At 41.1% G+C, this 22,993-nt stretch overlaps 2 protein-coding genes across 2 annotated transcripts in view; both read left to right on the forward strand.

The window, feature by feature from the left end:
• The window catches only part of LOC144649152 (uncharacterized), a 49,334-nt gene that overhangs the window by 15,579 nt on the left and 10,762 nt on the right, over positions 1 to 22,993 (forward strand). Inside the window, exon 8 of the mRNA XM_078508608.1 lies at positions 2,042 to 2,164. Coding sequence (XP_078364734.1) covers positions 2,042 to 2,164 — 123 coding nt within the window. The remainder of the gene's footprint in view (positions 1 to 2,041; positions 2,165 to 22,993) is intronic.
• Positions 677 to 21,871, forward strand: LOC144649153 (microfibril-associated glycoprotein 4-like). The gene is made up of 5 exons (XM_078508609.1): positions 677 to 994; positions 1,475 to 1,624; positions 1,822 to 1,944; positions 4,653 to 5,033; positions 21,284 to 21,871. Exons 1-5 carry the CDS (start codon positions 688 to 690, stop codon positions 21,544 to 21,546), a joined length of 1,224 nt encoding a protein of 407 aa, XP_078364735.1. The 5' UTR covers positions 677 to 687; the 3' UTR covers positions 21,547 to 21,871.

Raw genomic sequence — 22,993 nt, forward strand, 5'->3', positions numbered from 1 at the left:
AGAAAGACAGGCTTTTAATGGCCATTTTAGAGCCTGTCTAATCTCATTTCCGTTGTACTATAGCCTTGCAATTAAGTTGTTTGTTCTCTTTCTCTTTCAGGTACCTATATAAATGTAAGAGATTGGTATTGCGAAGTCAATTCCGAAATATGTTTTTTTTTTTCATTGTATTACAAAGGCGTCTACTATTTGTTTTTCCCGGTGAATTGTACATTATAAAAGAAAATAAAAGAAAATGAGACCACAGAAGGTGAGTGTTAGCAAAGTTTTTTTTTCTTGGTTTGATGTTCTCTCGATTATTTGAGCTTTCAGTCGCTGAATACATTTTTCAATGTATTATTTTACTTGAGAAATTACGGAGAAGAAGACAGTTATTTTTAGTCAATTTACTTTTTCGCGCATTTCTTTGAAAAGCGATAATTGTTTCAGCACTCAATTCCTTAAGTTATCCCCATCAAACAGATAAAACAAGTCTCAAGAAAGCTATTGTGCCCAAACCGAATCTCTTAATTTCCAGCCAGGAGTCAAATTTATCATCTTTGGCCATTCTGCCATTCTTTCTAGTGAGACAAAAATATTAAATTAATTCGCTTTTTTCACTATTTGGATGTCGCTTTAATTTAGTCCCGTTAATGCCTTTAATAATAGCTCACTTTTGTCTCCATACAGTTACAAAAGATCGAGAAAATGCTGTGGGCGGTTCCTTGTTTCTTCTTGCTCGGTTCGTTGATGAACTTCGTAACTGCTGATGATCGATGCAGAACAGAAGTTAACATACCTGGCATGGCTCTCAAGGGCTTCGTCTTTAAAAAGATGTCAGTAATAGCCCCTCACAAGTGTGATGTCAAATGCGAAAGAGAAATCACCTGCCAGAGTTACAATTACGTCAGAGAGGAAAACTTGTGCGAACTGAATAATCGCACCAAGGAAGCAAGACCCGAGAATTTCCGTTCAGACCCTGCACGGTTTTACATCAGACGCTTGAACGGCAGGGGTATGTACTCAGTTTAATAAAGATCACTCAGATCGGCCAATTTTTTATTTTTCTGAATTGTTTTTTTCCCGCGTTGAATTTCGAGAGACGGTAAAGATTTGTAAATAATTTTCCTTTGAAGGTAAAGAAGGTGAAGGTTTCCGTCTTGTTTTCGACTAGCACCATTCACCTGATTGCGTTTTTTTCAGTTTTTTCAGCTTGTTAAATTGGCCAAAACCTTATTACAGTCATCGAAGTTTCCGTTTGCTGGCTCCTTGTATTTACATTGAGCCAGACCTTTGTATATTTCCTGTAGTTCCTTAGTCTTTCACGACTGATTCATAAAACACTATCAAAGTCGCGAAATTTAATACACTTTAGCTCGAATTTTTCATGCAAACGCGAAAATTAATACTCGCGAAATTCGGCTCCCGAATTTTCGCGAAATTAAGTACGCGCGAAAATTAGTAAGAATAAGGTATCTCTTTTTTCTTATCAAAGCTCCACTGGGTTCCATTCCGGAGCTACCAGCGCAGTCGTGTCAGGAAATAAAGGCAAGCGAAGGTAAAGACACCATTAGCAGCAAGTACTGGCTGGATCCAACTGGGACTGGAACGGCAGTTTTGGTTTATTGTGACATGAACTTAGAAGGTTAGTCGATGATAATGTTTAATGTCATCTCTCTAATGCCAATTATGCATAACCTCTGCTTTGGTGTGGTTATTGTTGTTGACTGACTTTTATTTTCAACTCAAACTCCTGGACTTTTCTTTGAGTATTAAAGCTACTCCCTTTCATGTCAAAAATTTAAATCGTGTATTTTTTTGTTTTAATCGGTTGTTATTCAGATATAGATGAATGCATTACCGGCAACCACGACTGTGACGTGAATGCAAACTGCACCAACACTGTTGGCGGACATAACTGTACTTGCAAGGCAGGATTTTATGGCAATGGAAGTTCGTGTTCAGGTAAATTGACTCAACTTCAGTGTATAAAAAGAAACTGTTATAACTGAAGCCCCTTAAGTATCAGAATTTTTGTCTTGTGTATCTCTTGTTATTGTAGATATCGATAAATGCAGCAATGGCAGCCATAAATGCGACGTGAATGCAAACTGTACGAACACTGTTGGCGGACATAACTGTACGTGCAAGGAAGGATATACTGGAGATGGACGCTCGTGTTCTGGTAGTCTGACTTTACTTCATTTTATTTTACTAGCTCCGTTAGCGGTCAAGATGAAACGAATCCCGTGCTCTGATTGGCTACCCGAGCGGTCAAGATGGAGCTATCTTGACCGCTCGGGATCGCCCGCTGTGTTCCCGCAAGCGAAAAAACTTTTCAGTTCCGTCGTCGCTACTTCAAAAAGCTTTTCCGTCATAAATTTAAGCTATGAAAGTATTTTCCGAAACAACACAAGTATTTTCTGTCTGTTTCTAGCGAAATGGAGTCCGATAACAAAGAAATAGGTATTGAACAAACTAATTTTAACAAATTAATCAACAAATGCTAACGAGTTTCGTGAATTTTATTTGCCACAACAACCACCTAATACAAAAATTAAAACGCAAGGTGACTTAAGACATGTTATCGGTTTTTTTTCGGCGGAAAAGAGAAAGAAGTCAGTGACATACCTGAAGAATAAAGACTTCGGCAAACTAGTCGTTTGTGTAAAATCTTCAAATTGGAAGAAAGCGGACGGCACGGCGAACCAGCCACTGAAAGCTTTTAAAACATCTTTTCACCGATGGCCCGAAGCCTCTAACGCTCACGTCGAATAAGGTCGGGTCGAACATTTATATCAACGATGTAGGAAAGTTCAAGCTTTTCCCGTGAAGTGGTAAGTCCCAAACGCTTTCAACAATCACAATTTCAATATTCAGCTCGTGTCAGGGCAGGTTTGCACCACAAAAGCGCCAGAAGCGAGCAGATACTCTGCAAAACGTCCAACAATCAAAAGCTGGCGGCCAGATGGAATGGACATTCTTGTTTTAAGGCTTCAAACTCAACGTTGATTCGTAGTTTTAGCCATTTCGATATCCTTTTGACGGTTAAAAAGAGTTGAATTTCGCTGTTGTCGCGTCGTTTTACTTCAACTCGATTTTACTATCCATGGTTAAAATCGCTTGCTGTTTTGCCGGTTTGAAATTTTTTTCACTAATGAGATACATATTTCTGAATATCTACCAAAACAAGAATGCAGAAAGCACGTAACTTTTAACATTTAACGTTATATACTTTGATTCTAGAGTAAAGTGAACGTATACCTGAACACGAACTTCCATTTCCATTAAAACCTTCCTTGCATGTACAGTTATGTCCGCCAACAGTGTTGATGCAGTTTGCATTCACGTTGCATTTATGGCTGCCATTGCTGCATTCATCGATATCTGATACACAAGACAAACGGTTTTAGAGTTTGAAAATCAGAAAACTCCAGAAAAATTATAGTTCATGTTAGTTGCGTAAATACATATGGGTTATTGACCAAGCGTGAGGTCAAGATGGCAGGATATTGGCCAAGTTCTTTTTTTGCGTGTTTATGGACCGAGACGAAGTCGAGGTCCATAAACACGCAAAAAAAGAACTTGGTCAATATCCTGCCATCTTGACCGAACAAGCTTGGTCAATAAAGGATTTACTATTTATTATTTGACTTTTTTCGAGTACTGAAAGGGAAGCCAGTTGCATGCACATTCAATGGCGCACGCTAAAATCATTTCATTGGTTTAAAAGTTTAACGAGTGACTGCCAAATTGCTGACGTGACGCGCGCAACCCACTGGAAATTCGTGACGTCATACTATCCATGTTGTAACCGAGTTCCAATGGATTTCTGTGTTTTTCGTAACTGATTAGAGCACGTCAAAATATAGGGAGCCCAAGGTAACGTTATTATTCGAGTGAAGTAGTAAACACGAATAAACTGCAATTAAAAGGTACCTTTCTTCTTTATTGTTGTCCACCTGGTCTATCTGTAGTAGCGTAGTCACAGCGTAGTCTAGCGATTGTGTCATCCACCGTATGACGAATCATCTGTGACGAATGATCCTTTATAAAAAATGACAAGGGTGCACTCGAGCAACCATTGCTGATTCAACAACTACGCAAAATTTCGACTCAAAAAATCTCCCCTCGCATTAAAACTTCGCTCAAACTTGCTGAAAACAATGCCCCTTCTTGTCCGTGTCCTTTAGTTTGAACAGCATGATCGTGGAGCCAAAAAACAGACTTTGTGTGTCCGTCATCGGTGAACTTTAAAAAGTAAACAAACCCATTTACTTTAGGTGACTGGTATCAAACATACAGTCTTGTACATGTATACTCAATCATTGCTCATTTAGTTGTGGTTATTTTCTTGACATTACCTGTATAGGCTTTTCAAAACACTCTCAGATTTAGCTTTTAGTGCTTATCATTCGTCACAGATGATACGGTGGATGACACAATCGCTAGACTACGCTGTAACTACGCTACTACAGATAGACCAGGTGGACAACAATAAAGAAGAAAGGTACCTTTTAATTGCAGTTTATTCGTGTTTACTACTTCACTCGAATAATAACGTTACCTTGGGCTCCCTATGGTTTGGCATGTGCCAATAAATGACGCGCCATATTTTCATTCCAACATGCATGACATGTATGCTTTTCACGATCGTTTTTTTTCTCCTGCAGCTTTGAAGAACTGTGCTGACATCTACAAATCTGGTGAAAGAAGAGACGGTGTGTACACAATTAAACCTGACAATATGTCTGCCTTTGATGTGATTTGTGACCAAACAACAGCCGGTGGAGGATGGACAGTGTTCCAAAAGAGAATGGACGGTTGGGTAGATTTCTACCTTAACTGGAGCGACTACAAACATGGATTCGGTCATCTAAGTGGCGAGTTCTGGCTCGGGTTGGAAAAGATTCACCGCCTGACCACAGATAATGACAGCATGTTGCGGGTGGACATGGCTGACTTCGAAGGGAATACTGCTTATGCCGAGTACAACATGTTTGGTGTTATGAGTGAGAACGACAAATACAAGCTGATCCTCGGCAATTACTCAGGTATGAAGCTTTCCCTTTATGTTGCATTGTAAAACCAGTGCACTTCTGAAGGTGGAATATGAACGGGATATAACTTTCAAGGAAATTTCGTACACAGGGAGCAAAACCTTCTTAGAAAAAAACTCTTGTTCTTAGGCCATCGTAGCTTGATTAAAGAAACAGCGGTGATAAGCATCATGAAAAAAACTAATCATGACATTTCGTATGCTAGGCAACGTACATTTTCAAAAGTATGACCGTTACAAATTTCAAAAATTATTTTATAGGGGTCTGGAACATAGACTGGGAAAAACGATCCCTAGCAGTAATTTAATATCGAAAATTTCTTGTGAAAACCATCTGTCCTAAAACTTCAACTAATAAAGCAGATATGCTTCTCACTACTGAAGTTGACATTTAAAGGACGGTTAAAGTTCTTGAATGAAAAAAGTCTCTAATTTTACAGTGGAGGTCAGATTTGCCGGACGCTAACGAATGTCCACATTTAGCGAGGGCCTTGAAGTGTTCAGCTTTTCTGTCGTGAAGCCTTTGTTTTGTCTTGCTGTGCCAGTTATCTTATAGGGGTGAAAATGAATTTGGACCACGCCCACAAAACGAGATTTTGTTACCTTTTAGTGGTGTTTACGAAATGTTCTGACCAGCACCCTAATCATTTTTGAGGGGCGTGGTTAATTTTGGATTAGGATGGCTTGGAACCCTATGAAAAGATCATTTCCAACATTGCATAAAACAATTATTGTGCAAAACAGCTTTTTTTCAAGGGGCTTTATAAGTTGTTAGTCATAAAGATAAATAAAAAGGGTGTTTTGTCAGTATTGCTTTTGGTCACACAGCTGATACTGACATTGGTAGCATCTTAACTTGTTTACTGATGATGTTTATGTACGATTGTGCTAAATACAGAACAACATATCAAACAGAATGGTCTGAATCATAGGAGGTAGTAGTATAGAGGGAGTCACACAAATACCACCTCGAATTAGACGCTTTTATCGCAGCTGGAGTGCGTTTTTTGGCAAGTGTTAATGAGTCACGGTAAATTCCCCCGACTTTGTTTACCCACGCGGAAAAAAACAAAATTTGCATACCATGTTCAGGCAAGCCCTTGACATGTTCAAACAAGCCCGTGACTGTCACGTCACTCGACGTAATTCGACAAATACACACTGGATTAGACGGCGATGAGTCATGATATCGGGGGGAGCAGGGATTACAACGTCTAAAAATATCATTCGGGTAAACCCCGACACCCACGCACAAATTTGCATGCCGCTCGCGGCTTCATGTCAATTGAACATTTGCAGACATTGGAATATACATCAAGATGGGCCGAGGAAGAACTGGAGTTTTGATAACAAGTGGGAAAAAAAAAGTTAAAAGGTTTATTGGACCCCCTTTACAAACTTTTCAACATAATAAAATTGCTAAAGAAAACAATCAAACAGTGATTTTATTGTCAGAAGAGGCGATCGCACAGTTGAAAACTTTTGACAAAGAGCTTGTCGCAAACCTCTTGACAGGAAATTGACTCTTTTAAAACTGTTTTTTTTTGTACGTCTTAATATTTACCGGTAATTATTAAATTTAACAAACCTGTTTTTGTATTTATTGCTCCGTTTTTATTTGAAATTGCGACCAAAATTTTGTCTCCTTTTGATGCTTCTAATGAAACAAGGTCCTGTTTTTGGAAATTAGAAACGGTTGGACTGAGTGTGGCTGACCCCCTTGCACCATTTTCTGTTTGAACCTTGATCGCCACCTGTACTTCATCATTTACAACATTATCATCTTTTTTACTTAAAATAAGAAACTGCCATTCTTCAATTCTTCCATCAACGGGCATAATAAAGTAATTTAAATTAAAATTAAATTTAACCGAATAAAAAACAACAGAACTTGGGTGAAAATGGCCCCCAAGAGTAATTGTACCATCGGTTCCATCATAAAAACCGTTTATGACAAAATTTGTTATTTTTGGAAAATAGTTTTTTAACTCAAACCCATTCATATCAATATTCGTTTCAAGCACCATGTCTCCACTTGAAATAATGAAAGGCTTTTCAAAAACATCGCTTGGCACGTCCGCTTGATAACCCTTTACACCATAAGCAATTAAATAAGCTTGCTCACTTGCTTGTGACCCCGAGTAACCAGGATTGGTTATGTCAATAAAAAGTTTATCGTCACTGTTTGACGCATTTTTTTGTGAGTGAATGATTGTTCTCGTATATTTTGGCGTGTGATTGTTGAATCTTTTTGTATGATAATTGACAGTGTTACTTCCAAAAGGTGACGAAGCACTTAAACTCCAGTTAAGATCACTTTCTGGGAAGAAAAACTCAACACAAAGAGTGTAATCACCAGAGGGCAACCCGGTTAGGCCGATTTTAAGTCTTGAATTGAAACTGTTTCCAGATTTTACTAAATTAAAACGAAAAGCGCTTTCTTTGAGTAAGTGAACACCAGAGGTAAAATTCTCAACAACTGTTAATGAGTTAACATTTGTAACACCTTGAAAAGAAGATGCAGAAAAAAACAAATGTGAAAACAAATTTTCGTTTACTCCTGAAGAAATTGAGTGAGTTGAAACATACTTTTGCATTGAAACTAAGTTTACAGCGTCTTGGTCTCCGACAGGATTTGCAAGCTGTTTGATCGAATGGTCGTTCATTACCAAATTTTGATTAACAACACCCATTTGTCCAGGGTCACCTTTTATGCCAGCGGGACCTTGTGGACCAGTAGGACCAGTTGGGCCGGCATCTCCTTTTGGCCCTTTTGTTCCAGCAGGCCCAGTATGCCCAGCAGGCCCAGTGGCACCAGCGGGCCCCGTTGGACCTGTTTCACCTTTTGGACCAGCAGGACCCGCAGGACCAGTTGCACCGACGGGGCCAGCAGAGCCAGTTGCACCTTGGGGCCCTTGTGGACCAGCAGGACCAGTAGAGCCAGTTGGGCCGCTGTCACCTTTATCGCCTTTTTGACCAACGAAACCTCTTGACCCAGTTGGGCCTTGGGGACCTTGAGGACCAGTGTCGCCTTTCGGGCCAGCGGGGCCAGTAGGACCGCGAGAACCTTGTGGACCAGCAGGACCAGTAGGACCTTGGGGGCCTTGGGGGCCAGTGTCGCCTTTATGCCCAGCAGGGCCAATCGAACCTCTTGGGCCAGGGGGGCCGGGAGGGCCAGTTGTTGAAGAGCTGTCTGAAGGATGACCTGTGTCTCCGTTGAAAGCACCCATTATATATATTCGTCAAAATTTTTTTTCGTTGTTTTTTTTGGCCTGTCGTGATACAAAAAAGAGAATTTTTTTTCTGTTGCAAGATCAAGCAGACTTCTGTCTATGCCAAGCTCATCAGCAATACGATTATTTTCTCTTGGAAGAAAAGAAAAAATACAAAAATGGCTGCAGTTGTCACGGATATTTTTTGGAACTTTGAAAAAACATTGAGAAAGATAAATGACGCTGCAATGACGATGTCTTCCGTTTATAAAGTAATTGATGATTTCGTTTTGATTGCTTTCACAAACCATGTCGTCAAATATGACTATTTTTTGGTTGTCATCTGTGAGTTCTTCAAGAGGAATAACGGTGTTGGTTGCCTCAATAACTTCATAACCAGTTTCAGGATTGACTCTTTTTTCAAAATCGTCAAGAATCAACTGGTACTTTTCTTGATGAAGATTTTTTGCACAAAGATAAATTTTGTCGTAAACCAAAAGCTCATAAAGCATGTGTAAAAGAGTGTTTGTTTTTCCAGAGTTGCTTGGACCACAAATAAGCATGCGAAAAGTGTCAGATGGCATGCTTGTATGCCCCTGTTTGAAAGCACTTTGCGAATAAAACTCAGGATCGTAATTCGGAATCTTCATTTTTTAGTCGTTATATATATACGCAAAAAGATGTCGATGAAAAAATGGCGAACACTTGCTGAAAAAAAGGCCGCTGTTGAGCAGCAAAATGAAAAAATACTTACTGCAATGAAAAACAAAGCGATTGAAAAAAAATTTGGACAGCTTTCAGGTGAGGAGGTATTTAAACCGCTGACACGAAGGTTTGACCGCGCCTTTACAGCGCAAACGGATGAACGAAAAAAAACTGATGCTGAAGAAGGGCCAGACTATAACCTGGTTGATTTTGACTTTAACTACCCTTTTGGTGAAAATTTTATGCCAGGTGAAGAAACGCCCCCGACAACTCCGCCGCCGTCACCAGAAGTGCCTGACTATTCGATGGTGGAATCTGACCAAGATTTCGAAGACGACACCCCAAAATCAACACCACCATTAACATCATCACCAGCCCCACCTCTTGCGGAAAAGGAAGATGATGATGATGATGATGGTGATGATGATGCAGAAGGGGGTGATGATGCAAAAAATGGAGATGCTACACCCTCGCAAGATTTGTCTCAGTCAGTTGAACGCGCCAAATGGGGGACACCACAAAAACCAGGAATCCAGGGATCAGAATCAACTGATTTGCAGGTGCTGAACAGCATGTTAACGAAAAATAAAGACAACCCCGGCTATGTCGTGAAAAGCCCGAAATCAAAATATCACGGTTACACTATTCCAGACATACAAAAAGCCCGAGACGAAATTTTAGAAAGAAGGGGAGAAAAGAAAGCAAAATCTTCTTTATTTTCTGAAAAAGAACCCCCGGATCAAGAGGGGAGCGGTGTTGTTGATGTTAACGACCTTGTTGACAGACTTCATATAAGCCTCGGGTCAATTGATGCAGGAAACACTTCAAAAAAGTTGCGCAGACAAATAGTTTTATTGCTGCAAATGTTAACAAAACAAAAAGCGCTGACAACAAAAGAAGCAAAAAAAATTTTTGATAAATATATAGGATGATGAAACATCTTAACCTTTTGCTCAACTCCGCGATTGCAAAAAAGAGTGATGCAAGAAATGAACCTCATGACTTTAAAATTCACTTTTCACCCCCAATTGTTTTGGACCCTTCAAAAAGGTACAAAGCGGCAATGAACGAGCTTGTAACAATGAGCTATTCTTGGTACAATGTTTCAGAAAAATATAACAATAACAAATTTAAATGGAAGAAAAAAAGTGACTCAGACTGGATTGATGTTACCATTCCTGATGGAATGTATGATTACAAAGACTTGAACGACGCTTTTCAAACTCTTACAGGAAAAACTGATGATTCAAAAGACATTTTTGAACTTTATTTTTATACCACGACATACAGAGTCACAATTTTGATTGCAAAGGATTACGAGCTTGATTTAAGAGAAGGCAATTTTTCAGATCTTATTGGTTTTGAAAAAAAAATCTTGAACGATGCAAACAACGTTGGCGATCATGTTCCGAACTTGACGAGAGGGGTAGACTGGATTTATGTTCATTGCGACCTTGTTTCAAGAGCTGTTGACAACATTGAAGACGATGTTTTGTACACGTTGTCAACATCGACTCTTCAAATATCTTATCCATTTTCGAAAGAGCCCCGTCGACTCTTGTGGCATCCAGTTAACAAATACCGAATTAACTCGATAAGAATCAGAATTAGTGACGGACTTGGAAACGACCTTTTTTTGAACGATCAACCTGTCGCTTTAAGCATTTTTATCGAAGAGGAAGAATGATTTTTTGAGAAAAGTATAGGATGAACCACCCAAGCGAATGGACGAGGTTTTACGACAGAGGTCACTACAGATATCGGCACAAAGGAACCGGAGTCGTAAGAGATACTTTATTGTCTATCGGTAAACGATTTGCAAAAAGTGGGAAAAAAAAGGCTGAAGAGGCAGCCAAAAAAGCTGCTGAAAAAGCTGCTGAAAAAGCTGCTGAAAAAGCAGTTGAAACTACCAAAAAAGTTGCAGAGCGCGGCGCGGAAAAAATTCAGCAAGTTTTGAAAAGAAAAAAAACTCTTCCACCTGATTCTCGAAAAAAATCAACTGTGAAGAAAGGACTTAACCAAACTTCGAGACAAAAGCTTGAAAATATTTTGAAAAAAAAAAGAAGCAACTATGGAGAAAGGACTCAACCAAACGTCGAGACAAAAGCTTGAAAATATCTTGAAAAGAAAAGCAGAGATGAAGGTGAACCGAATCATTTCAGAAAATTAATTTTTTTGTGGATAATATATACACCTGGTTTTGGAAGCGATGTTCAGAAGCGGAAAGTTTTTGGAAAAAACTGAGTTTATGAGATTTGGGTTAGACAAGCCCATAACAATTCCTGGAAACAATCAGCTACAGGCAAAAAGTGGCTACAAATTTTCTGTGACTGACAGAGACAACTGGTTCGACTGGTACAACGCTTACATCCGTGCAGATTTCACATTCGAAGCAACCGCAGATGGGGCTGCTGTTGCAGGAGAAACCCGTGGAGCGCCGATTAATGGATCTTTTTCTTTGATAAATAAACTTGTGGTAAAATCTGCGGGAAAACCTCTTTATAACGTTGACAACGCTCACAAGCTGATATTTATCAAAAACTTGTTGGATTATTCCGATGACTTTTCCAGAAGTGTGGCTAAAAGCCAGTTTTGGTATCTTGATACGGATGACAGTGTTGTTACAGCAGCGGCCGCAACAAACCTTGGAATTCGACAAAGGGGGTTGTTATCCCACGCGGGTGCAACGGTCAACACTATCATTCCTCTGAACAGGTACTCTTTTTTTGAAGAGCTCAGTGACAAGCTTTTGCCACCAATGCCGCTTGAGCTTGAAATACAACTTCAGTCTGACGCAGAAATGATTTGGCAGAACGACGGCACAAACAGGCGAATTGTTGTAAAAACCCTTGAGCTGTGGGTTCCAATGCTTCGGTTTACGAGCGAAGGGCAAATGCTTGCGAATGAAGACTTTTTAAAACCAAGGAAGTGGACTTACATGAGTGAAATGGTGGAGCCCAGCACCAGCCAACGCACTGCTTTCGGAACTTGGCAGATAAGTCCTGGAATTAAAAACGCAAAGCATGTCTTCATCTTTATCCAGCAGACCCGAAGAGTGAACACTATTACCCAGAACCCGTACTTTTTTGACACTTTTAACATTGACGGAGATGACACAGCAAAGCTCGCTACTTGCAGGCTGCAGTACGGTACTTCCCAGTTTTATCCTGAGCTGGAGTATGACGAAAATTTTAAGCTGCGAATCCTCAACGACGTGATGAATTACCGTTACCGAAAGAATGATTACAATACAGGAGTTCAGCTGCAGACAAGCAACTTTAGCACACTTTACCCTTTTCTTTACTTCGACCTTCGAGAAAACAAAGATAACTTGACAAACGATCCGAAGCAGCTGATTTTTCACTACAGGCTAAATGAAGCGGCAAATGCCCAGGATTACACGATATTCGCTGCTATTATGTACGAAAGCGAAATGGTTCTGAGGCAGGTGGGTAACGAACTGGTTGTTGTCTAAATTTTTTATAAAATATATAAGATGTCTTCTTACTACCCACACAAGGTTGCGCTTTCTGAGGGCCAAAAAAACAGCCTCGCCAAGGCGTTTTTGAACAAAACATCAATCACGCTAAGACTGAAGTACGAAGACATTACGGGAAAAAATGGAGACTCTTTGCATCTGACCTCGCGGCAAATCAAAAAAATTCAAAAAGCCGTTAGCGAGAAAAGGGGGGTTGATCTGAAAATGAGCAAAACGCAGATTAAAAACGCAGTTAAAATCATCAAAACCGCAGTTCTTGGCAAAGGGTTGCAGGTAAAACCAAAAGGTGGAAATGGTATGAGGGTCCAGCCTGCAAATGTGATGCGGCGGCCGCCTCCATTCATTGGAACTTGGGGAGAAAAAAAATGAATTTTAAGGACGTTCCTTTAACTGATTTTGACCTGTTTGCGTGGTGTGATCAACTCAAAATCCCGATAAAAGGTGTTTTTTCAAGAAACGAATTTTTGCCAAAAAATCACTCTCCCTGCATAATCAACATGGACGACTTGGGCGGCCTTGGTACTCATTGGGTTTGTTGCTTTCGAAAAAGAGAAAAAGAAAGCTATGAGTACTTCGACTCTTTCGGTTTGCCCCCACCCGCAGAATGGGAAAATGAGCTTGTTCTTGAAGGAAAAAAGAGCTTTTTGCGAAACGACAACCAGATTCAGTGGGAAAAAAGCGTGCGGTGCGGTTACTACTGTTTGCTTTTTTTGAACGAACGAAACAAAGGGCGGTCGTTTAAGAAAATTCTTGAAATGTTTTCTGGCGATTTGTTGAAAAACGAAGCTGTGGTCAAAAAGTATTTTTTGCATCAAGTATAAAATGAAGGTGTATTGCGTTAAAGAAAGAAAGTTTACTCCCAACGTGCCCGGCAGTGAAAAAGTGGTAATAACCAAAAATGCCCGAAAAATGTTGAAAGCCAAGTGCGAAAGCTGCGGCATCACAAAAACAAGGTTCCTTTCGAAAAGCCAGAGCCAAGGAGGCGCTTTAGCAAGGCACAAGACACGCTTGGTTGACAAAATCGCCGAGGGAGCAAGCATGTTTTTGTCTGGCCCCTCTCCCTCGTTTGCAACGGCAGCTGCGAAACTTGCGGGGCAAGCATTCAAAGGAGTGAGCGACAATGTCAAATATTTTCGAAGAACATAAATTAAACAAAAAAAGACAAAAAAAAAATAAATGGAAATTCAAAAAGTTTACTGCGTGAAAGAAAGGCGTTGCACTTACAACGAGCCTTATACCAAAAGAACTGCGATAAACATCGAAGGTCAAAAAATTCTTGAAGCAAAATGCATCAGTTGCGGCATAAAAAAGGTTGTTCGTTATGACCCGGTAAAAGGTTTTTGGACTCCTAAAGGCGCTTGGAAAGCCAAGCAAAAAACAGAAATTTTTTCTACAGGTATATAAATGAAAGTCTATTGCGTAAAAGAAAGACAGTTCACTCCCAATGTGGAGGGAAGCGAAAAAATCGAGATGACAAAAAATGGCCGAAAAATGTTAAAAGTGAAATGCGCCAGTTGCGGAATAACGAAAACAAGATTCGTTTCAAACAAAACGGGGGCAGGCGTTGACATTCACAAAGCCATCGGCAAGCTACCAAAACCAAAAAAAGGTTGGACTCTACCAGGTCACAACTACACTGGTCCCTACAATCCTCTTGAAAAGCAGCTTACATACGATCCGAAGACCGGAAAGATATTGAAAATCATGCAGAAGCCTACCGGGGCGACAGACGCAGTCGCGATGCAACACGACGTTGATTATTCCGTGTGCGAAGGAAAAAAAGACGTGAAAGGTTGCAAACATGCTGCAGACAGAAAAATGGTGAAGGCGCTTGATGCAATTCCCAAAAACAAGCGCCAGTGGGGGCACACTTTGGCAAGAAACACTATCGCGTCAAAGCAGAAGGTCGGCTTGGGTGTCGGTGAAACGATCAACAAAAAGGTCGGTGAGAAAATTCCTGGTTTTAAGCAGGCTCAAGATCTCGGCATGTTGTTAACAGGAGCTCTCGGTGGAGATAAAAAGCTTCTTGAAAAATATTGGTCAGGAGACATAGCAAAGGGCGCTTTCAACACCAAAACGGGGTTTTTCAGCAAAAAGTTTTGGACTCACCCTTCAGAAAACCAAGACCCTTCTTGCTCAGCCACAGTTTATAACAAAAAAACAGGAAAATGGGTTAATCATTATTGTGATTAAATCAAAAAAAAAATTTTTTTGTCTTCAAGTATAATGGCCCCCGCTACCCAATACAGACGAGCCGAAATCAAGGCAATGAAACTGACCTTGGAAAATCAGCAGGCCCACTACGAAAAGACTTCCGCCAAATTCAAGCGCTGGCATACTCGCTGTCAAACAGCTTGCGCTTTAACGGGCGGTGCCGCGACGATTCTTACCGGCTCAGGTCTCGCAGCTTCGCTTTCCGCTGTCGGCATTGTCGTTGGCGGGCCTTTGATTGGAATAGCAACAGTTTTTTCTCTCACTTCAACTTCTTTGGGCGTCACTGTCAAGTTTTTCTTGCAAAAAGCAAAAAAACACAAAAAAATACTTTCACTTGCGGAAGAAACTCTGTTTGCAATCAACTCTCTCACTTCTGCGGCCCTTGAAGACGGACAAATTTCTGACGAAGAATACCAAGAAATCGTCAAAAAGTACAGTGCCTTCTCTTCGAAAAAAACAAAACTGCGTTACTCAAATCACACTGACAGCGCTCGCTCCCACCAATCTTGAAAATGTTTTTCGGCAGTTTTTTTCGTTTTTTCATTTTTCGTCAAATTTTCCTCCAGCTTTTTGATCATTTCTTCTTTTTTTGGCCAAGAATCTGGTAGCTTTTTAAAATAAAAATACAAAAAACATGTGTAGTTAATATGTTTTTTTTTTTGGCAGTCTTTCACCACGTTTGCCAAAAATCGCAGCCTTGATGGATCAAAATCTTGCCAAACAATACCGTTTTTTGTTAAAACTGTTTTCAAATATGACAAGTTCGCTGTCGGCGAAACCGACCTTTTTTCTGTCTCTTCCAGGTATTCGAAACCGTGAGGTTCTTGAAAAACGATTGGTTCAAAAGTTTTCTTTTTCGCAACAAGAACCAAACAGAAATTTTGGATATCTTTTTTTGTCAATGGTTCTGCCCCGTAAAGCACACCATAAGGGTCATCAACAAATGGTTTTTTGTCTTTTAGCCACTTGAGGCTTAAAGATTTGACAAAGTTATAATAAATCGTAGTCATATTATCACTAAAGCCTGCAAGGGTACAAGTGCCATCAACGAATTTTTTTTTTCTTCCATGTTATATTAAGTCTTTTAAGTTCAAATGGAAAATAATAAATTGGAGGCACGTTACTACAGCCCTCAAGGATACTGGAAAGGAATTTCTGCAATAAAAAAATTAGCCCAAGCCGCAAAGGTTTCCGAAGATACTGCAAAAAGGTGGCTCGGAAAACAAGCTTTTTGGCAAATCTACCTTCCCGCACCACGATACGTTCCTCGTCCAAAGTTTGATGTATCTTCTCCCAACGCGGTCCACCAGGCGGACCTTCTTTTTCTTCCTCATGACAGATTGCCGCGAGGGCGAAAAGTTTACAAATACGCGTTGACTGTTGTTGACGTTGCCAGCCGTTACAAAGAGGCCGAGCCTTTGACCTCAAAAGATTCAACTGAGGTTGCAAAAGGTTTTCGGGCAATTTACAGGCGTAGTGCACTGAAATGGCCACAAATGCTGCAAGTTGACCCCGGGCGCGAATTTATGGGCGCTGTTACCAAAGAAATGGAAAATCAAAAAACAGCTATTCGACGCGGGCGTGTTAACATTCACAGAGATCAGGCCATTGTTGAACGTTTCAACCGCACACTGGCAGAGCGCCTGTTTGGTTATCAGTACAGTGTCGAGTTGACCCTGCCATCTGGCCAGCGGTCGACAGCGTGGGTTAAAAGGCTACCCGAAGTAATTGCCGCTCTGAACAACGAAGTTACACGGCTGACGGGCAAAAAACCCTCAGAAGCTATTAAATTAAAAGCCGTTGCCGCCAAGCCGTCGACTCCTTATTTGAGGCCTGTTGGTAAAAGCGAAAAAAAGCTCCCCTCCTCCGTGAATGTTAGATATTTGTACCAGCCGGGTGAGTTAGAAGGTGGCGTAAAACGTGCCACCGATCCAATCTGGTCTTTAAAAGTCTTTTCGCTTGAAAGAGCTGTAATGAAACCGAACGAACCTGTTTTGTATTACTTGCAAGACGGCCCTAAGCGTGGCTTTGTGCGCGAGGAGCTGCTCGTAGTACCTCCTGATACCGCCCTTCCACCAGTCAATGCCAGCTAAACGTGATATTCAATCGGTTCGGTATGTATTCCATCTTCAAGCACCCAACGTTTGTCGTAATAGGCGCTCAAACCCAGTTTTTCCTGCTCGTAAGTTACCATTTTTCCTTCCTTCATACGGAAGCCTCTGTTTGTTGCCATGTCCTTATGACCATTCAGAGCGGCCTTAAATCCTTGCCATCTTATTTCGTTTTGCGTCTTGGACATCCCCTTAGTGCTGAACTTCTTTTTTTCACCTTCTGGTTCCTCAATAAAATAACACTTTGAGCAGAGCGCAATCATCCGGCTGCCCGTACACTCTAGCTTAAAGAGCCCTGGTGTGCGGCCGCTCCACTTATCCCAAGCCAGCCATTGTTTTTTTTGGGCCTCAAATTCTTGTGTTAGCTCAGGTTTAACGATGTCCTCGAGCTTCGAAGCAGAAATGGCCATGTAACAACTGTCTGTGTCCATCTGAATTAGCTCAAAGTCCTTTCTATCAACATACTTATCCAAAAAGTCGTAGTAAAATTCCAAAATGCGCAGCTTTGCCAACTGGTAAACAGCGATCCCAACTTGAAAAGGCCTGCTGATTGTTATTCTTGGCTTGCGGCTTTCCAACTCGTACGCTTGCCCGATTTCATCTAAGTCACTAAAATACGCACTTCGCAGGGCTCTGTCAACCACTTTCTCATCTTTGGTGTATATCACATTCATTTGCCGTTCTAGTGCCTCGATCAGCTTCCCGTATGGAGTGTTTCCAAACAGCTTAAACACGTCAGCCAGCAAGGCCTTGCTCTTATCAACATCACCTGTTCTCCGCGCCTCTGTCACTTGTTCTACAAACCAGGCGAAGATCTTTTTCGGTTGATAGTCAATCGTTCGGTAAACCGCCGTTATCTCTGCCCCGTGTTCCACATACCAGCGCAGCAGTGGAGCATACAAAAGAATTTTTTTGGCTGATAGGGCCCCAACGAGCTTTTTACCATCTCCACGATTTCTTTTTGTTTTTTTCAAGTATTCATACATGTGTTGTGGAACGGCTTCGGCTGGCACCTCTTTGTTGTAAAAGAATGGCGGCATCTCTTCAAACTTTTTCCACAAATTTTTTGGAATTTCTATGTCAACTTCCGCAAATCCAAACCATTTGGGTATATGAGAAGGGTTTTCTCCTTTCAAGTTTTGCATAAGGGCATAGGCAGCAAAGGTTTCCATTCCTGTATAGTACCGAAGTTGTTCTTTTCCGCATGGCATGTCTTCTAACATTGTTGACAAATAGAGGGCATTTGCGTCGTAGCCAACGATGTTTTTGCACAATTTTGCTTTTTCGAACTGGTGGTCTCTTATCTTTGTGACGTCAACTTCGTGGTACCTTGTGAATACTATGCTCGGTCCTCCAACAACAGCCCCTTTCAGCATATAATACGCTTGTTTGCTCGGGCTGTACATTTCTGCTCCCCTCTCAACCGACCCACGAAGCAAGTAATGCAAACTCACGCCTGGAATGCTGACGGCGTCTTTTAGGATGTCAACACCCTTTTCAGTGTAAAAAGCTTTCATTTTTTCTAGAGCTTCTAGGCCGGGAGCCACATCAAGGTTATTGTAATAGCGAAGCCAATCTGCAAAAGTTCGCATTCCCTTTTCTCGAAACAGTTTTTTACAAGCTTTCCATTCTGAAAGTTTTAGCACAAAAGAGTTTTTCAACTTTGAATACCAAGCAAGATAATCCGGCAACCCTGGGTAGTCAAGCTTCTCGGGGGAGTCAAACCACTCATAAGGAAACCACGATTTCGTAGCCTCACATCCGTATGCCTTAACCCACTTTTCATAGCTTGTTCCTGGCCCAAGGTAGTTGATAATGTCAAGGAAACGGAAGCCCTGAGTGAGCAAGAACATGATTTTGTTACAGTTTTTTGCCACTCTGACTTTGCCCGTTGTGTCAGCAAGGCGGTCTGCGAAGTTATTTTTGATCAGATTCAGATCGTAACTGCCAGAGTTGAACCCAACAACAGGTACCTGGTTGCACCATTCCTCAATTTTTTGTCGCTGCGCTTTTGGAAGCAGGCCAACGTCTTTTGGCATGAATTTCGCTCTTACTTGAGCCCGGATGTTTTTTCCGCGTCTCTCCAGCTCTTCCATAAACTTGCGGACCAGCTCCGCGGGGTCTCTTTCACAGATGTGGGTGGGCTCTCTTTCAAGGGTGTCACCGATGCTTACCGAGATTGGCACGTGTGCGTTTTCGATCGTGAGTGTTGGCGTTGGTTCCTTTCTCTGATTATTGTCGCCATACGCCTCGAAATCGTACAAAATCGCGTGCGGGTAGCTTTTTGTTTGCGCCCGCGGTGTATCAACAACGATTTTCCTTACTTCGCACGCCCAAGCCTCGATCACGCGGTAGCCGGCCCTTCGTAGCAATCTTGTACGTTTCATTGTGGCTTTGAACCTGTCTTCGCGTGTTTGGTCGTTGCGGTCAATGATTTTGTTACGATCTTGCGGGTAACATTTTCGACACCCGTGCCAGTGGCAGCCGTGGTATTGAAATACAGTTTTGGAAATAGGGTCGTACCCGTCGACAGGTGCGCGCTCAACCCAACGCTCGCCACCATGTCCGCACATTGCGTGGTGAATGTGAATTTTCCGCCGCTTGGCTTCTTGGTCAAGCCACCGAAGCGATTCTTTGGAAGCTTGATTGCTTGGATAGAAAGCCTTCTCAAAGCTTGTCTGTGGTTCTTCAACCTTTTTGCCCGGGCAATCAATTATTGTTTTTCCTTGGCTGCAAGTTTGATAATGCCGTTTAAGGTTACAAACTTTTGTAAATCTCGCGTTGCAATGGGCGCATGCATACGTATTGGCTAACTTTTCAATATTTTTAATGACAAACGCGTGCCCTTCGTAAATGCCGATTGTCAAAATGTTCTTTAGCATAGCTGGAGGGTTTCTTTTTAGATGCCATACGACTTCCTCATCTTTTACCCTCACAGGCTCATAAACTCGGATGCCGAGCCAATCAGAGAAAGCGGCACCCTGATTCAGATGCCTTTCAACTTTATCTAATTCATCAAGAGATGTTTTTGGACAGTCAGTCGGCACAGTTTCGAGTTTGAAAAAACTCTTTGCGAGACCTCGGGCTGCTGCTGTGCTTCGATCAATACGCGCTCCTCGGTGCACAGCAATACAACGCCATAGACACAAATTATCTAGATAGGTATCTAGCGCAACCATCGACCGGCCATGAGCAAGGTTGCGCAGCCAGTCTGGTAAGGGGCCTGTGCCTAACAGCGGTTGACAGTCAAGCACAACCTTTACATCAACATTAAAAAAGCTTTCAAACTTCCACTTTGTAGAAGGTCTTTTAATATTGTCAGGGGCCAGGCGTTTTGTCTCCTGTTCGGTCAACCATTTTTCCGCTGCAGAAAGCTTATTAATCCAAGGTGAGCCTTTGTTAATGTAGTAAACAATGACCGTATCATCTTCAATGTTGCGCAACTGATACGAGTAAACATGCCTGATATAAAACGCTGTGTTTACATTTTCTCGAATTTTTTCCATAAAGTTTGGTGTAAGGTCTTTTTCCAAACCTCTGATAAAGCGCCATCGAATAAAACGCCGGCCCCTATTTTCCTCCCCCTCGTGTTCCGCGACATCAAAAAGGTTTAAAATCTCATTTTGATAATTTGTTACCACCCGATTTTCGTGTGGTACAAAAGGATCAAATTCATTTTGAATGTTCTTCCTTTTTTGCTCCTTCTTTTCCTTGCGACGAAGTCGCTGAGGGGGTTTTGGGTGATACTTTTGTGAAAGCAACGGTTTTAGCAAACGCTCTTGCACTTCAAGAGGGATCGGTTCATCCAGTATATTACGGACAACTTCACGAAGTGGGCCCGACATTTGAGGCATTCGCTCAATTTGTTGCTCAACAAACTTGTCAAATTGACTTGCTTTGTTCGCGGTCAACAAGGTCTTGCTGAAAGCCATGTAACTAAAAAGCACAAATGTTCAATTGACATGAAGCCGCGAGCGGCATGCAAATTTGTGCGTGGGTGCCGGGGTTTACCCGAATGATATTTTTAGACTGTTGTAAGTTTTTCTCTGGTGCATCTGAGCAGACCGGGAACGCGGACTGTGAAGCACGGATATCAATATGACTCATCGCCGTCTAATTCAGTGTGGTATTTGTCGAATTACGTTGAGAGCGTGACAGTCACGGGCTTGTTTGAACATGTCAAGGGCTTGCCTGAACATGGTATGCAAATTTTGTTTTTTTCCGCGTGGGTAAACAAAGTCGGGGGAATTTACCGTGACTCATTAACACTTGCCAAAAAACGCACTCCAGCTGCGATAAAAGCGTCTAATTCGAGGTGGTATTTGTGTGACTCCCTCTATACTACTGAGGTGGATTGTTTAAAATTTTATAGAACCTTTTTGCTACTGCATATAAATGGTAACCTAGTCTGTGTTCAGCCGCCCATTCTCCTCAATCTTAAGGAGAGCATGTGGCTGTACACAGGCTAACAAAAGGTTGCTCATTTCTTGATTCAATGTCTCAGGAACTGCTGGTGACTCTCTCTCTTGGCATCGCGGTCAACCATTTACAACACGAGACAAAGATAATGACAACGCCAACTACAACTGCGCCATGCTGTATCACGGAGCCTGGTGGTACAAAGATTGTCACCTCTCCAACCTGAATGGAATCTATCGTCACAGGAATCCCTCCCCCCACGCTGATGGTGTGAACTGGGGACAATGGAAGGGACAAAAATACTCCCTGAAGAGGACTGAGATGAAAATAAGACCAGTGGATTTCTGATCTAACTGTTTCAGCTTCATGTTTCCGTTTGAAAATAGTTAAATAGATAATAATGCGTTGATAGGAATTCTAGTAGCTATGTCACGTTACTAAAAAAACAACGTCTGAATTTTGTAATATATAAACATGGTAGTTTCAAAAGTAATTAAATTCTTGAAGTAGTTTTCCAGCTTAAATTAATTAAATGACCATCAAATGTACCCAGTGTAAATACATTTTAAGCTGGTCTGGATAACTTGCAACCAGATCTGAACAGCTGACTTAATCTACTTTTAATGACTTTTAGCATCTTTCTGAGAAATGTTTGGTTAACGGAAATTATTTATTGTATAACTGTATATTGTATTGAAATGAATTTATGAAATTCATATATTTGTACTGCGGATATACATTTTAAGCAAATGAAGGATCATCGCAGTAATGTACTCAACTTAAGCAGTTGAGAAAAGCAAGCCTGAAAAAAAAAAATTATTTTTTTAGGCTTCCTTTTTTAACTGCTTAAGGTCGCGGGGGATACCAACTGCATGAATAAATTCATGAAGGGAAATTTTGCTTGACCTGCATCTTTTAAAACGCTTATTTCTCAGCTGTTATGGGTGCGATTAAGTTCAAATTTTACAGAGACATAAAGAAATGACGAAAGATTGTGAATGTCACCTTTTATTTGGTAGTTTGCATTTAACGGCGATGTTATAGCCTCGTTAGTGCCAAATTGGGAAAAACATGATTTTGTGGCAGAGTTTGCGGAACGAGTAGGAGACAGCACACTGTGATCTTGTCAAAAGCTAATCAGTCAATACCTCAAGAGTGTCATAACAGAAGCGGATTTTTTAATTTAAAGTTTTCCAGCAAGTTATGGCGGTTTAAGTGCGCAAATTTGAATTTAATGTCTTCTACCTCTTTCTAAAAGCGCTCTTTTAAAATTCCGCTTCTGTTATGACACACTACAGTATTCATAGTTTACCTATCTGTAGTGGCAAGTAATGAAGTTCTGTATCCGCGCTGTATTCTCTGCCACAAAATTGTCGGAACGTTCCAAACTTTGAGATTTCCGAAGGTGTCCCGACCTAAATACGATCATTTTGCCAAGGAGAGATGTAATTATGGTAATTATATTCCACGCTTTTATGGTGAGAACAATGCGTTTTTAAAAAGGGCACGACTGTTTATGCCAAATATTTTGTGATTATACTCTGAGTTGCAGAAATATTCAAATTTAAATGAAAATAAGCTCAGACTTCCTACAATCTATATGAACGTATATCGCTAAGTGTTGTTTTAAATTGGTTAAAATATCAAAGAAACAGGGATTTTTTACAAATCACACGCACGCGCCCATATTTTTGTCCAGTCATAAATATCTCGTAAAGTTGTCGATGTCAGTCGTTGTACTTCGTGCATACGCTTTAAATAAATGCATAATGATGAGCCTAAGGTGTCCCCCGCG

The sequence above is a fragment of the Oculina patagonica genome, chromosome 4, assembly GCF_052425735.1.
Source record: "Oculina patagonica isolate OP01 chromosome 4, crgOcupat, whole genome shotgun sequence".
Lineage (NCBI taxonomy): Eukaryota > Metazoa > Cnidaria > Anthozoa > Scleractinia > Oculinidae > Oculina > Oculina patagonica.